At 47.2% G+C, this 16669-nt stretch overlaps 1 protein-coding gene across 8 annotated transcripts in view; it reads left to right on the forward strand.

Annotated features, from left to right (window-relative positions):
• MAGI2 (membrane associated guanylate kinase, WW and PDZ domain containing 2) overlaps positions 1–16195 on the forward strand; it is a 1329894-nt gene extending 1313699 nt beyond the window's left edge. For 3 of the 8 annotated variants that reach the window (XM_072791399.1, XM_072791396.1, XM_072791402.1), the window contains one exon: positions 15576–16195. Coding sequence is in view for 6 of the 8 variants with exons in the window: in XM_072791402.1 (XP_072647503.1) it covers positions 15576–15598 (23 nt within the window). In the remaining 2 variants the exon portion in view is untranslated. Of the gene's footprint in view, positions 1–192; positions 783–15575 lie in introns of those variants that run through there. The other 5 variants (XM_072791391.1, XM_072791393.1, XM_072791394.1 and 2 more) reach the window with 3 other exon arrangements.
• The last annotated feature ends 474 nt before the right edge of the window (positions 16196–16669 follow it).

The following is a 16669-nucleotide window of genomic DNA, read 5'->3' on the forward strand; positions in this document are numbered from 1 at the left end:
CCTAACGCTGTGCTGCCCGCCCGCCCGCAGCCGCCCCGCTCCCTGGGGGCGCCCGGCTGCAGCCTCGGGGGCGGGGGGCGGGGGCGGGCCGCCGGGGGGGGGCGTGGTCGGGGGCGGGGGGCTCGGACCCTCGTGCCCCGGAGGGGGCGCGGGGCGCGGGCGCCGCCCTAACGCTGTGCTTCCCGCCCGCAGACGACCCCGGCTCCCGCAGCGCTGCCGCCGCCGCCGCCCCAGGGCTGCAGGAAGTAGGCGCCCCCCCGGAGGACGGCCCCCCTCCACTGGCCCCGTCGCACCCGGCCCCGCCCTCCGAGCCCTCCCGGCACAGCGGCCCAGACCCGCCTTGGGACAGCAAGCGGGAGCACGACGTCCGGAAACCAAAGGAGCTGGCGGCCGGCGGCCAGAAGAAGCAGCGCCTCGGGGAGCAGGCGGAGCGCTCGGCCAGCCCGCGGAGGGCGGCGCGGCCCGGGCTCGAGGGGGCGCCCGGCGGCCGCTGCCCGGAGGCGGGGGCGCCGGGGCCCGCGGCGGACGCGGCGGGCAGGGGGGGCGGCGGCGGGCAGGGGGCGCCCCGCGGGGCGGCGGGCGCGGAGCTCGGCCGGCGGGGGGGCCCGGGGGCGGCGCCTGCGCTCGCGGGGCGGGGCGGGGGCGGGGGCGGGGCGGGCGCGCGGGCCCCGGGCGGCGCCCCCCCGCGCAGGGCCGCCGTGGCGCCGGGGCCCTGGAAGGTGCCGGGCTCCGACCGACTGCCCGGCGCGCGCAGGCCGGGAGCCCCGACCGCGGGCCGCTGAGCCCCGCCGCGCCCCCCGCAGGCCCCGCCCCGCCGCGCCCCGCCCCGCCGCGCCCCCCGCAGGCCCCGCCGGCCCCGGGACAACCAAAACCACGTGGAGAACACCGCGGAGACAGTGCAGTGTAGCTTTAGTAAAAAAAAAAAAACGAAAAAAAGAAAAAAATCTCAAAAAAGTAAAAAAATGACCCCCGCTGCATGAAGGATTTGGATGCCATCCAAACTCTCTACCAAGAAACCGGACAAGTTAAGAGCAATCACAAACTGGAATATCGCCTTAAAAAAAAAAATTCAAACTGCACGGAGCAAGCTGAAACTGAGACGAGATTATATCTTTTAATTGATCTAAAGAGTTGTAAATAAATTGTTCTCGACCTATCTAGACAGGGGTTAAAAGGTTTCTTTGGACCATCCGGAACTGCTGCCCACGACCTGGCCCGCCCCGGCCCGCCCCGGCCCGGCCCGGCCCGGCCCGGCCCGCAGGACGACTTAGGAACCTAGTGCGTTCGTCGCTGTGATGCCATTTTTACTGCCATTTCTGTGATCAAATCATGTTTCTGTACATTTTCAGTGGTAGGAAAAAAAAGAGGTTTAAAAAATTGTATCTTAGGGAAGAGATTGCCGTAAGTCAGAATTTTGCAGTTTAGCTCATAGATCTTAATTGGTTTTCATCTAAAATAGGCATTTTATGATTGAAGGGCCACAATTTGTCGAATCGAGGTCGGCACCGCTGCAGTTCCTTCATGAAAAGGCTTTTTCCTAGGGTCTCAGGCTAGCGGAGAAGGTAGCTTCTTTGACAGCAGTGTTCTATTTCACTTATTTTATTGTCTTTTTTAAGATCCTCTTTCCACTACTTCATTTTCACTTTGATAGAGCAGAGGCAAAGGGTTTCGCCTGTATTTCTCCGATTAGAATGAATCCCCAGTATTAAAAAATCATGGCCAATTTATTTTCATGAAAGAATGTGAACCTTTTAGCATTCTTTTTCTGCTTTGCCTTCCCTTATTCTTTCTCTTTTTGTTTGGTTTGCTTTCTCGTCTCTGCATCCTTTGCCATTTTTAAATGTCTTCAGCAACCTCTGGATGTTTGGGTTTATGTTCATTGATCTGCGTTGATCCCCTATTACCATCCTAAGGCTTGCCTTTCTTCTCTGCCCTTTGAATATTCCTTTGTAAAATGTTAGGGCAGTTAATTATCCATTGGTACTTATTTGTAGCTACACATATTAAAAGGCAAACTGTTTTCTGAGGGCAGTTTCTCTTTAATTTGTCCTGAATGAATGAGGCTTCATCCTTCCCAGATTCTGGCCCTTACAGGAGTTCAAATGCAGATAAGCCTCACCTCCCTGAACTTGTAGTCAAATAAGTAAAAACGGGAGATCAGATCCATCACACAAGGTCACGCCTAATAGCCTCTCTCCGTTGACTCTTTCCATCTCTGTAAATTGCAGCAACCTGAGCACTGGCCGTTTAATTTCCATCAGGCATAGGTGTAGTCGAGTTGTTTGACAAGAGGAGAACGTGGCCGAAAGCCTCAAGTGAAGAATCTTGCAGCTTGTAAAAGCAATTTCCAAAAATGGAATCCATTCATCATAAACAAAAGCACAAACACATGTAGCAGTTTACAATACTTTTGGTTTAATCTCAATTAGTCTTTCTCCCCTGGACTAGACATCCAGTAGAGTTTGCCATTAATTTATTGAATCTGGTTTTGGACAATGCTTCTGTAGTGTAGCTGCACGTCCCGGTACTGTATCCTCTGACCTTTATTTTCCATGTGTTACAAAAGGATAAAAAAGTTGAGATTACGCTTGCATAAACTCTAATTTGCACAGTTCACGGCTACTACTTGTGCAGTAATTGCTTTATGCGGCTGTAATCCATAACCTGTGAAGACAGCACATCATCTAAATCCCATTCCAAATAATATTTCTGTGTAGTGTTAGCTGTGAATTTACCCTGTACAGCTGTATCTCTATAAATATAATTCCATGTATTAATAGTCACAGAAAGACTGTAAGTGAGCAACTATTTTTATGAAACGCACCACTATGGATAAATTAACTTTTACAGAAATCTTGTTTACTGTATGATATTCTAAAACACTGTCAAATAAAATATATATCCAAAAATCTTTTCTTTTTCTAACTATATAGGCTGTGTGTTAATTTGAAGTAAGTCGTTACTGGGGGGTTAATTTTTAAACTGCAGTTTTCATAATTCTTTTTAGAGTGTAAATTGAATGCCCCCAAACAGGACTTTTTTTTTTTTTTTCCAAACTTGAATCTAAATGCAGTGAAGTTATACAGGAAAAAAAAAAAAAGACGACTTTTTTTACCCAAGTAAATCCGAGTTTTCTCAAAAGCACTCTAGTTGACACTTGCCTTTCAGCCAACTCCATCTTTTATGAACTGCCAGTATGTTTCTGTTGCTTGCTACCCTGATTGATATTGTGCCTTTTTTTCAAAAAGGATTTCAAGTATCAATCAACAATAAATCCCATCACATTTTTTTCCTTTTTATTCTGAATTTCTTCATGTTTATGCAGAAGCCAACATTTAGTGAGCAGTAGTGTAGAGGTCCAAAGTCAATGGCTGACTATGCCCTCTGCAGTGTATTCCAGAACCTACACCAGGGCGAAGAGAGGTCTGTGGAGTCTGGGGAGGATGACACCCCCGCCATCACCGAGATCACAATCCAAAGAAACAGCCTTCAAACCTCATCCTGTTGGGACTTCCTACTGATGTCAGTAGGGAGCCTCAAATCCCCAAACTGACCATTTTTCCTCCACTATTTTTTTTTCCTCCACTATTAATTTTTTTGAAAATTAGGTATGTGTCACTTTTGGGAAAGAGAAGAAGCTGACATGAAGTGTGAAATCAAGCACAAAAGTTATAGTATTTGTAATAAATTTATGTCATTCTTTATGAACTAATCTAAGAAGGCCTGGCACAAGCCAAAAAAGCAGAAGGCTCGCCAAATGATGCAATTAACAAAATGGGGTGTAAATATTAAGGATGCACAGCTAATTACCTTTTTTTAAAATGTTTTTTAGAAGCAAAAAACATAAAAGTCATTAGGACATCGGAAAGGTCAGAAATCAGAGACTAGAAGGATTAAGACAGGGACAGAGTGGGAGTGTGTTGAGGCCAGTGAGGCACCCGGCTGGACAGGGGGCCTTCCTAGGAGTCAAAGGGCCCCAAGGTCAGGCAGGAAATACCAAGAAGTGAAGAGAGCCGGGTGGGGACGGGGCCCATGGACAGGCACTTCCCTCCTCTGAGGCTGTCATTTCCTCAGGTCCAAGTCCACCATGGAATAGCCTTTCAGGTTCTCAAGAGGATAAAAAAAAAATCAGCTTTTTATTTGAAATTTTGTGGTTTTTATAGTTTGACAAGTTTAATTCACATTTTTAAGAAACACTGAACAAGAAGACAAAACACTACCAGCACACCCACCACTGCAGGCCGGTCCGGCCCACGGCCCACCAGTGGGCAGCCTCGGTCTAGGGTCAACAGCCCGACCCTCAGCGGAGAGGCCCTGGCCCTCATATCAGGGTCTCATTCACCTTCCAGGCCCCACACACGGGGTCTGGGAAAACAAAAGTGTGTGGCGCTTAAGTCCACACATGCCTAGAACTACGTGGACCGTGTATCTAAGCGTGAGGCCCTCTGCCGGAGCCCTGATGGCTGTTCTCGCACTAGAGGCGGTTTGCTGGGAAGCTGACCCAACTGAAGCCATTTGAGACTTCATTAGTGGCTCCTGAGGTGTAAGCGTGGGTCTCCCCAAAGGCGAATCTGCCCTGCCCCAATAGTAGTACTCTTTTCCAGGCCAGACTCGTGGCAAAATCAAATGGCCTAATTGCCAAAGAATTTGCACTTCCCAAAGATCCTTTCTCAGACAAGCAGAGGGCCAGACAGGCTGCCTGCAAAGCCCCACGAGTCCTCTCCTGGGCTAGTGTAGCAAGGGTACCAAGCCTAATGCCGAGCTCATCCAGGGCACCAGCTGAACATGCAGAGTATGGTCACGATTACCGGTGGCAGTGCTGTGGGCCACAAGCCGTAGAGCGACATCCCAGAAGTAATCACCCCCTTGCTGGACACTCGCTGGCATTTCGCCCAGACAGCCCAGTTACCGGGGACCCCACAGAAACGTATGTCCTACCACTCAGGGGAAGGTGACTGGCAGCCACACATAAGAGTCAGCTGTGTTTTTAAGGCTTCCAATAGTTGGATGGGATCTTTTCTTCGATGAAACTGCCTCCCGGAGAGTGAGTTCACCTAGAACAACCTGGGAATCTTGTGAAGCAACAAAGTGACCTTTGACTTCCCTTCTTCGGTGGAAGGGCAATTTTCTAAAAACCTCACGAGGTGTATCTGTGTGAAGGGAAATTAAGCCTCCTCCGTGATTTCATCCCAGGCCATCTGCCTTCATACGGAAGAGCACACACTCCTGGGGCACGAAGAGATTTCTTAGGGGGCACACAGGCAGGGACAACTCAAATGCAATTCATTTTCAGAAATTCAACTTGTATTTTTATGCATTTCAAACCCATGGACTGCCAGTTCCACTTTGCCACCTGCCCAATGCAAGGGGCCTTTACGTTAGAGAAGCAAGATGAGCTTATCATCCAGCCTGGATTTCACTCTGGTACATGAGCTCGGGGGGTAAAAACAGAGAGAACTGGAGAATGCAGCCCTCCTGCAGGAGAATCCAGAGAGCATCGGTAAGAAATATTCAACTGAGCAACACCTTCCTTCATCCAGAAGCCCTGGTAGGGTTCCTATCTAAACCTGAGCACCCACGTTCATTTGAATTTTAAAATAAAGTCACAGTTTTTCTGATCGAATGCGTGATGGCTATTTGTCTGGCTTGACCACAACGACTGGCTTTGCCAGTTGGAGTCTGTGGCAGTTGTTTTCTATAAATTAAGGAGTTAAATCTACAAACGCAAGGTTCACACCAACATAGTTAAAGCACGCATACAAGAGAAAACACATCCTTTGCGAGAAATTTGTGTGGGAAAAATGTAGGTGTTAACTTTAAAATGAAACGGGATCCAAAATTTCATAAAATTATTTCAGGGGCTCCATGTGCTAACAGGGTCACTCCCTAGGACAAACCTACTTAACTCCGTCTCATAAACGTTTATAAAAAGTTTGGAGTGTTATACCACATATGAAACCTTACCGGCGAACAGAACACAGCCTTCAGCCTCAAGCTGCGTGTCATCTAGTTGGGAGACCACGACAATTAACACAAGACAGGATAGGGGTGATCCGGGGACGCCAGCTTCAGCGGGGTGCGGGAATGGTTGGAGGCAGTTAGAAGGCATCCTGAGTATGTGGCATCTTAGCTGGGTTGGAAGGGTAGGCGAGATTGCAAGAGGCGGGTAAGGTGTCAGGGAGAGGTCAGCATGAGCAGAGTTCAGAAATCTAGAGATTTGTTAGAGAAACTGTGAATTGTTTATTTTGAGCAAGACTCTGTGAGAGAGAGAGAGAGAGAGAGCCAGAGCCAGAGCCAGAGAGACAGGGAGGTGGAGGGAAGGAGGGAAGGAGGAGAGAGATTAAACAGAGGTAGTTTCAAGCGGATAGCTTATTCCATTAGGAACAGTTGGGAGTTATTAAAGCTTCCTGAGCAGAGAAAAGATAAAATCAGCACGTGGCTGTGGAAGGAAGTCCTGGCCGGCCCGTCCAGGGTGAAGTGGAGGTGGGAGACGCTGGCAGGTGAGAGGTAAGGAGACCTGAGCACCCAGAATGGAGGGGAGAGATAGGAGGGCTCTGCGGGAGGGAGGACAAGCAGGCCTCAGGCTTACCTGTTGCAAAGCCAGGGACATTCACCAGCTCCAAGCCAGAGTGAAAAAGAAAATGTCAGGAGGACCAGACCTAGAAGGGACAGTATTACATTTTTTTATAAATGTGAGAGCTCCTCACACTCAGGTTTCCCAGTTGGAAATACTCACCGGTCAATAATCATAGACTAAAAAGACGGGCATGCCCCAAGGAGAATGAAGCTCAGACAAGAGACTGAGCCTCGGATAAAGGTTTGGGGGCCACTCTCTAGGGTCTTGTTGGGATTCCCTCCCAGAGGTTCTGATGTAACTAAGACGGGACCATGTGGGAGGGGAAACAGCCCATGCATTATAAATACACCCACATAAGGATCAGCATGCAAAGCGTGCTTTGTTACAGAAAGGGAGGATTCTGGAAAGATGTGACTTCTATCTAATGTCCAGGAGCCACCAGGAAAGATGTGAGCCAATTTATGATCCCCGTCCTTAAGAAGAGAATGAAAGTGAGCTGCAAGTGGTTCAACTGCAAAGAACGTGGAGAAATGCATAGGAATACTTCAAAACCAACGGTCCTGTCTGCCACACTTTTCACATGTTAAAGATTAGCAGGGGTTGTAGGACTCAGTGGCATACCTTCCAATTGCTTTGGTGTTATCTCTTATTAATAGGAACCCCTGGATTCTTGCTTCTTGATCTGGATCGCCAGCTCTGGGATGCCCTTAGTTGTTCCTCAAAGCAAGCTAATGTGGGCAAACGAGCTGCTACAAGATAAAAACCCAGAAAAAAAAATCTTATATATATACAAAATCACACACGTGTACACACACAACACACACTTGCACATGAACACAGGCATATACCCAGGGAATCCAACCTCAGTATATTAATTGTGGCCAAATAAGTTACACGCCCCCAAGGTACGTGAAAACCTATGGATGACTTAGTCCGTTTTAAAGCAGGCCCATGTGCAATCATCATCTAGACAGAGAACCAGTCGGGGCCCCTGACCTGAGCCTGGCGCGGAGGAAGTATTTGCTATACACACATTTTTTATTGTTGTCATTATTATCAGTTGAGAGATATGTAAACATTTTCAGTGATGCTGAGATTCTCATTTAACATTGATGGGGTGTTAGCTGTGGGCGAGGCACAGAGGTGTGAGACCGTAACCGTGTGCCAGGCAGGCACTACCCACTTCAGACAGCTGTAGGGTTGGAGGCACCAGGAAGAGAAATGTTTCACATGCCAAGTGCGAGGGGCTCTTGGGCCACCCAGGAGGAACTATTCATCCAGCCCATAATCTAGACCAGACATGGAGATACTCCATCAAAATGGCTTAATGTCATTTGAGCACCACTTGAGATGGAGGCTAGCTTGAGGGAGTGAGAGCTACCAAGGAGAAGTGAAGGAGGCAGAGGCAGGTTGGGGGTGAGGGGGCAGGAGGGGGGGAGGGGTGGCTGGGTAAATGGGGGCTCAGCAAGGGGTGGGAGGGGTGCAGGCGTCAGATGAGAACTGTAGGGGCAGGAGCAGCACAGAGGAGCCCGAGCCTCAGGGAATGAGGTGACCAACCCACCCCGCTTTGCCAAGGATTGCCCTTGTTTTCAATCTATGAATCAGTGTCCCAGCAAACCCGGATGGAAGGGCGTGTGGCCAGGACTGGCAAATCTGCGGGTCCCACTGGAGGTACAGATGATGGGAACCGGCCAGGAGGAGGCTGGAGAGCCACGGGACCCAGGACTCACAGGGCCTACCAGGCCTTGGCCGAGATTTGAGCCTCCATTGAAAAGGCAGTAGGAGGCTACTTGGGTTTTCACTGGGCAGGACAGGCCGTTCCTGTACCTAACACTCTGGCCTGGAGTGGAGACCACCATGTGCTCCCTTCACCCTCCTCCCTGCCTCTCTCCTTTGACCTTTAGCCGTGTGTCCCTTCCTCCATCGTCTGTGGGAGGTTTCAGGCCTCCCAGGCTCAGCCTCCTGGGACTTCTGTCTCAGGCACATGACGCCAGCCTCTCCCGGAGGACTCAGGAGCCCTTGCTGGTGCCCTGACGACTTTGCAAAGAACTTCCCTGTCTGGTCAGTGCACATGCTCACAACTCGTATGTTATGGTCCCCCACTCTTTCCTCTGTCACCCAGGTGTGGACAGAAGGCTCATCACAATTTTCTACAATCAACCCTCGCGATGCCTGGCATATAATAGGCACTCAGTGGATACTTGCTGAAAATTGGATATTAAAACAAAACAAAATAAAATAAAATAAAATAAAACTGACCTCATATCTAAATCCAAAATAGTTCCCTTCAATAAGAATGGCTCTCAACACGGTAGGTGGCCCTGACTGGTCAGAGTAGACAGTTCATAATTTTTCTCAGACTTTTTGCTCCTATTTCTTCAAATCCTGACAGAGTGGCTTGACCTTATTATTTGAGAACTGCTTGGCATGAAGGCTAGTTTCTGTAACTCACTCAAGTGCATTATTCAAAATAAACCCATGCAACTACTTCCCCTTGACTTTCTCCTGTTCATGCTCCGGCCCAGCCTCATCCCAAAGCCAGCAGGGCTGGAGCAGGACCTGGCTCTAGTTCTTATGTCGGTAAGGTAAGGTCATGGCTAGAGCAACGAGGATAGCATAGGCCTTCCTGTTCCAGCTGTCCTTGCTCAAAACACAGGGAGAGACTTTCCACTAATATCCTTGGCTAAATTCTAGCACACTGTGTCCAGCTGGTCAGCGTTCCTTAAATGAACTTGGCCTCCCCACTGTAAATGTTTGCCGAAAGCATGCAAAAGGCCCCTGAGGATTTTGGCCTCATGTGCCTGGTCCAGACTCTCTCTGCCTCTCTGCTCCAATTACAGCTCTTCACAGTAACACACACACACACACACACACACACACACACACACCCCTCACAGATTTGACTCCCTGTCCAGGCTCACTCATATCAAGCAACCTTTGAGTGATTGCACTTTCAGCTGGGCCAGTCCAGCCAACGATAGCCCTGCAGCCTATACCAGAGCTCTGACGCTCACCCACTGGCCCTTGACTAAGAGACTCCATCTGAGTTCCCTGTCCTGCCCTCTCAAGATCAAAGACCCTCATGGTCTGCTTTCCACTAACCTTCCCACTGGACAAAGCATATCATTCACAGCCCAACTCAAACTGTCTTTCACTCTCCGTTTTTAATCTGAGCCAACGAATACAAAACCAAGATTTTATTGTTTTCTTAACTATTGCCATTATCAAGGAACTAATGGTATGAGGGCTTATAGTGTTCTAAAGCACAGTGAGGTATGGATCTCTTAAAACATGAAGGAGTCACCTGGAACACACACCCATACTAAGGGGATTGGGGACAGCCAGTGGTGATTCTGTCCTGAATTCTCAACCAAGATGCTTTTAAACAGAAGCAGTGAATTGTCAACCACTTCCAGAAGACTAGCTGCTGTCCAAAAAGGTGTACACACAGGTAACAGGTCAGAAGTTGCTGATTAAAGTAGATTTTTCCTTATTTAGTGATTCAGAAGCCCATGTTCCTTTTATTCTGTGGCTCCACCATTCCCTAAAGCTTTGCTCCTGAAAAATAGTTTGAGCATCAGCAGCACTGCCATCCCTGGGAGCTTGTTAGAAATACAAGATCTCAGGCCCTGCCTTAGACCCACCATAATAATCCTGCATTTTAAGAAGATCCCCCAGTATGAGTGACTTATATACAGAAGTTTGAGAAGCCCTGCCCTAGAACTTCAGAGCCCCCTGCACCAGACAACAGAAAGGGAAAGAGGGCTTGGAGTGAGTACAGCCTCTTCTTTGTCTCATTAAAGTTTCCAGTGACAGGTCACTCTCCAATCCCATTCTATGGGTAAGAACTAGTCACATGGCCACAACTGGACACAAAGCACTCTAGGAAATGTAGTTCCTGACTGGGCAGCCATCTGGCAGTTACCACTCCACATTATGCAGTTGGGAAGACAGATTTTGGTGGACAGACATCTCTGGTGCTCAGGCATCCTCAATGAGCAGGTGGCCGAAGAGGAAACATTACTTTGACAGCAAATACCAGGCCCTGTACCAGGCCATGCATCACATGTATATGCAGAAGAGAAACAAATAGGGCTCTATTAACAGAGAAATCATCATGGTGAGAGTTTCAAAACTGAATATAGGCCCTCACAAGTGCAGAAGTCACGATGAAGGGTCTGCAAAGAGGAGAAAACTTGGTCAAGGTCAGGAGCAGTAAAAATAATGAGGAAATTAGCATTTAGCTAGTACGAGCTGTGTGCCTAGCACTTTTACATATGTTGTCCAGTTTTATCTAGAAAGCAACATCGTATAATCACAATATTCTCACCACTCCTCTCAAACTGCTTTTGCTAAGACCACACTGTCTTATGTGTCTTATGCATCTGGTGTGAGCACCTGAGATGTCTGTCCACCAAAATCTGTCTCCCCAACTCCACACTGTCTCATCCCAAGGTTTACTGTAAAGCTATGCAGTATGTCGTTGGCACAATTAATATTTTGGGCTGGATAATTCTTTGTGGTGGGAGGCTGTCTTATGCATTATAGGATGTTTAGTAACATCTCTGACCTCTACCCACAATTATAACAACCAAAATTGTCTTCAGACATTGTCAAATACCCTAGGGAATGGTGAGGAGGCAGGGAAGCAAAATTGTCCCTACTTGAGAGCCACTGAGCTGCAATAATCAGAACACTAAGGTATTGGCAAATGACAGACACACAGATCCATGGAACAGAATAGAGAGTCCAAAAACACATCCATATTTATATGATGGATTGATAGTCTTTTCGTTAGTCACGTGCAAAAATATAGTGTACCTTGAAGCATACCTCACACTGTATACAGAATTTAAGTCAACTTAGATCATAGACCTAACTGTAAAACCTTAAAATTTATTTTATTTTTTAAAGATTTTATTTATTTATTCATGAGAGACACAGAGAGAGAGAGACAGAGACATAGGCAGAGGAAGAAGCAGGGTCCCCAGGGGGAGCCCAATGCAGGATTCAATCCCAGAACCCCGGGATCATGCCCTGAGCCAAAGGCAGATGCTCAACCATTGAGCCATCCAGTTGCCCAAACCCCAAAATTTAAAAGACACTTTCAAAAATAGGAAAGAAAAAAAAATCACAGACTGGTAGAAAATATTTGCAAAGCAAAAGTTTCATAAAGGAGTTATATATTGAATAGATTTTTTAAAAGTCTGAAAATCTAAAAATCAAAAATAAATAATTCAATTTATAAAAGGCATGAAATATCTGTAACACTTCACCAAAGAAGATATACTGAAGGTAAATAATTACATAAAAATATGCTCAACATTAGAAGCAAAATAAATCAGCCAGAGAAAGACAAATGCCATTTGATTTCACTCATATGTGCAATTTAAGAAACAAAACAGATGAACATGGGGGGCGGGAAGAGAGGCAAACCAGAAAACAGACTCTTAAGAGAACACACGGAGGGTTGCAGGAGTTGGGGGGCTCAATGGGCATTAAGGAGGGCACATGTTGTGATGAGCCCTGGGTGTTGTATGTAAGTGATGAATCACTTAATTCTACATCTGGGACTAATATCACATTGGATGTTAACTAACTGGAATTTAAGTAAAAACTTGAAAAAAAAAAGAAATGTTAAAATAAAAAAAGAGAGAGAGAGAGAGAGAGAGATGTTCGACATTATTAGTCACTAGGGAAATGCAGACTCTAACCTATAACCCCAAAGAAATACCTACTAAAAGCGACCAAAGTTTAAACACTGACCTGTATGGATAGTGAGAGCAAAAGGATACAACATGTTGGAAACCAGTTTGGCAGTTTCTCGCAGAGTCGAGATGCGTCGGCCTCTGACCCTGCAATCCCACTGCGAGGCCCTTACCTAAGGGAGAATCAAACCGATGTTCACATAAAAACCTGTAAGTGAATTTTTGTAGTGGCTTTATTTTCACTTGCCCAAGAAAGCCAGAGCTGGAAACAACTCCATGCCCTTCATCGTGTGCACAGATAAGCCCACCGGGCTCAGTCCATACGCTGGAACACTACTCAGCGGTAGAAAGGACCGAACTACCTTTACACGCAGCCACACCAATGACTACTCAGCCGGTGGACGTTTCCAGGCTCAAAGGCCACATAACGTATGGTTCCATTTATATGACTCTGGGGACAGAAAACTAAAGGGCCAGAAAAGACAGCGGTGGCCACAGGCCCTGCATAGGGGAGGTGTTGACCGCAAAGAGGCCCAAGGAACTTTCTGGGTGGCAAAACTGTACCTTGACTGGGGTCGCATGACTCTGTGCATGTAACAAAACTCCCCAAACTCTACACTAAAAAGGGTGAATTTCACTGATGGGGATTGTACCTGAAACAATGATGTGTGAGTACGATTTCTACTTAGACTTTTAGAAAGAGAGTTAATCAGTTAAGAACTTGAATAAAATGCTATGATCATAGTAAAGTACAAGTCAGATCTTGTCATTCCCCTGCTGCTGCGCGGCGTCCCTCGTCCCCTTCAGGCGCACCGACTTCACTTCCTTCCCCTCTCCTCGGCCACACCGATTTCCTTGTTCTTCCTGAAACATTCTGTTTCCTTTTGTTCAAAGGCTCTTCCTCGTGACACCTGCATGGCTCCCCCCCTCGCACCCTTCGTGGCCTGTGTGCAAGTGTCACTTTATCAGGGGGCTCTTTCCTGATCTCTCCCTCTTTCAATATTCCTTCTCCCCCTTGCTCTTTTATTTTTCTCCATAGCACTCCTCAGGCAGTTATTTTTATTTTTCATTTTTTAGAGAGAGGGAGAAAGAGAGAGAGGTAGGGAGAGGGGCAAAGGGAGAGGGAGAGAGAATCTTAAGCAGGCCCCTTGCCCAGCTCAAGCCCAGCACAGGGCACAATTTTACCACCATGAGATCAGACCTGAGCTGAAATCAAGAATCCAATTTAGTGGATTTATTCTCATTTGCCAAAGAAAGCCAAAACTGACTGGGCCACCCAGGCATCCCCCACCCCCACCCCCATCATGTTTATTTTCTATTTGCAGGCACTAGAATGGAAACTTCCTCCAACTGCTAGGAAAAGAGCCTCTGGGCAGGTCTCCATGGGCAGGAGTCAGAGAGGAAGGCCACTCTCCTGCCAGCCTCAAAGCAGTGGCCAGCAGAATTCGGGGCCCCCGAGGAGACCCAGAGAGCAGCCCTTACATTGGAACAACTTGTCTCATAATGTCCCTTAACTTTGCTTTGGTAGGACATCTTTTATTCTCCAAACTCTTATCCACACTCCATTTTGACACATTTTTCCCCCTGATCTCCTTCCCTGAAGCCCTTCCACTGAGCCCTCTGAAAATCACCAGCAAAATCTCCATCTCCTCCAAATCTTCTCTGAACTCTCCTGGACCTTTGTGCTCTCACTGGAACCTGACCTCCCCCACAGAGATGGTTTCCCCTAGAGCCTCTCTGGTGGCAGCTGTTTTCTCTACCATTTCTCTTGCTCCATGAGAATCTTCTTGCATCTCATTGTCCCTTTCAGCCCCTTCCCCATCCTCCTCCCTAAAATGCCTTGAATCTCGGATCCTCTCTCCTTCTCTGATACCTGCATTCACTGCTACAAATTGTCCTCTCAGCACTGCTTTTGCTGCACCACAGTAAATTTTAATCTACTTCAAAATATTTTTTATACATTTCTCTTGTGGCATCATCTTTGACCCATGTGTTATTTAACCTCCAAATATTTTGAGATTTCCCAGATGTCTCTCCACTATTGATTTCTAGCTTAATTCCATGTGGTCTGAAAATATGCTTTGTAAGATTTCTATTCTTCTGAATTTGCCAAGGTATGTTTTATGGCCCCGATCATGCTCTGTCTCGGTTAAGTCTTCCATAGGAGTGTGCAAAGGATGAGTACTCTGCTGCGGCTAGATGGAGTATTCATTCTATCAACGTCAATTAGATTCAGTTGACTGATGGTGCTATTCAGGTCAACTATGTCCCTACTGATTTCTCCTTGCTGGATGTGACCTAGCTTAAATTCCATAGCCACTCACCATGCTCCCTCTATTGCACATCTCCCTTCTCTGCTTCCCAAACCACAACCGTGACTCAGTGCGGCTCTCTGCATATGCCTTGTCTATCTCCATACACATTGGCTGTGGTTAGAGAAAAACACCCACCCTTGCTGACTGGTCTCTTTTAAAATCCATGACCTCTAACCTCAAGTGGGCCTCATATGCTGCCGACTCAAAAGACTGACATTCCCGGGGACAGACCCATTCCCATGCCCCTTTCATGAATGGGTGTTTTATACCATCCCATTTCTCCTCCAATCGCTAACATCTCCTCTTTAACCCTTTCTCTCTACAGATGACCTCACTTCCTGTTCACTGCGAAAGTAGAAATTCCCATTGCCATATCTACAACTTGTATCTGTGCCCATATACTCTGCCTCCAGGCCTTTTACCGTGAACTGTCTGTGCCAGTAGCAAATGCCATCCTGTTCACTTATGCACTGGATTCTTCTTGCTTACTCAATAGTCCAGCAATTCCCTCTTCCTCCTGCATCATCCATTTGTCCCTCTCTTTGATCTTCCTCATTAGCACATAGGCTGTTTTCTTCTTAAAATGGCAGACATTTTATTCCTTGGGGCTCTACATTTGATGTTTCTTCTTGAGGCGATGCTGTTCCCCAAGATGGCCACACACCTCTCTCCCTCTCCTTCCCAGGGCCTTACCCAAATAATATCTCTCGGGGACACCTTCTCTAGCCACTTGTCTAAAATTGCAACCCCCTGTGGTGGACATAGCCTAGGGTGACTCCCAATGAGCCATGCCCTTGTAGAATCGCTCTCCTGGTAGTTGAAGGCAGAACCTGTTACTTGCTTCTAACAAATGGAGTGTAGCAAAGGTAATGGGGTATCGGTTCTTTTTTTTGGGGGGGGTGTATCGGTTCTTGATTAGGTTATAGTATATGGCACAGAGTTGGACTGTCACCCCATAATTATGTTATCTTATAGAAGACTCCATCTTAGCAGACTAGAACAAGAGCTTTTCCCTCCTGGCTTGAAGAAGTAAGCTGCCACATTGTGAGAGGTCTGCTGGAACTGGGAGGCTTCGAAGATCCAAGGGCAGCCTCCTGTGGACAGCCATCGAAAAGCCGGGGCCCTCAGTCATGCAGCCATCAGGAACTGAGTCCTGGCAGCAGCCTGAATGAGCCTAGAAGAGGGTTGTTCTCCAGTTAATTCTCCACATGAGAATTCAACCCAACTGGCACCTGGATTGCAGCCCTGTGAGACCACAGACAGAGGACCCAGACTCCTGGACGCACGGAAACTGTGATGTAGTATCGTATGTGTTATTTCAACCTGCTAAATTTGTAGTAATTTGTTTTGCAGAAAAATAGAAAACAAACACACTCCCAAACGTTCTCTCCTACGCTTTTCTGCTTATTCTTTTGCCTTAGCACTTTTAGTCATTTAACATTTCCTATGTATGCCTTGTTTATTGTCTGTGCTTCCCCCTCTATTCTTGAACATAAGTTGTACTACGACAGGGATTTTTGTCAAGTCTTTTCCTGCCATTATATTTTCAGTGGCTTGAACAATCTCAGTAAACATCTGTTGAATGAATGAATAAATGAGTGAATGCTAAGTCTTGTTGCCTGTCCAGAGGAATTCATTAAGGTCACACATATCTCAGAGAGGTAAGACATGAGAGGAAAGGTACATATTGTTTTTAACTTGTTATTATGGAAATGTTCAAGCATTTGTTCAAAGTGACAAGTTCAAGTAACAGCTTCTTACTCATATGGCTTATTCCAGGGGTAGCTTACAAATTCTTAGAGCAGCATTCTTCAAATTTTTGACTTGACTCACATTAAAAAATACATCTCATGGGGGATCCCTGGGTGGCGCAGTGGTTTAGCGCCTGCCTTTGGCCCAGGGCGCGATCCTGGAGACCCGGGATCGAATCCCACGTCAGGCTCCCGGTGCATGGAGCCTGCTTCTCCCTCTGCCTGTGTCTCTGCCTCTCTCTCTCTCTGTGACTATCATAAATAAATAAAAATTTAAAAAAAATACATCTCATGGGGCACCTGGTTGACTTAGTCGGT

The sequence above is a fragment of the Canis lupus genome, chromosome 21 (assembly GCF_048164855.1).
Source record: "Canis lupus baileyi chromosome 21, mCanLup2.hap1, whole genome shotgun sequence".
Taxonomy (NCBI): domain Eukaryota; kingdom Metazoa; phylum Chordata; class Mammalia; order Carnivora; family Canidae; genus Canis; species Canis lupus.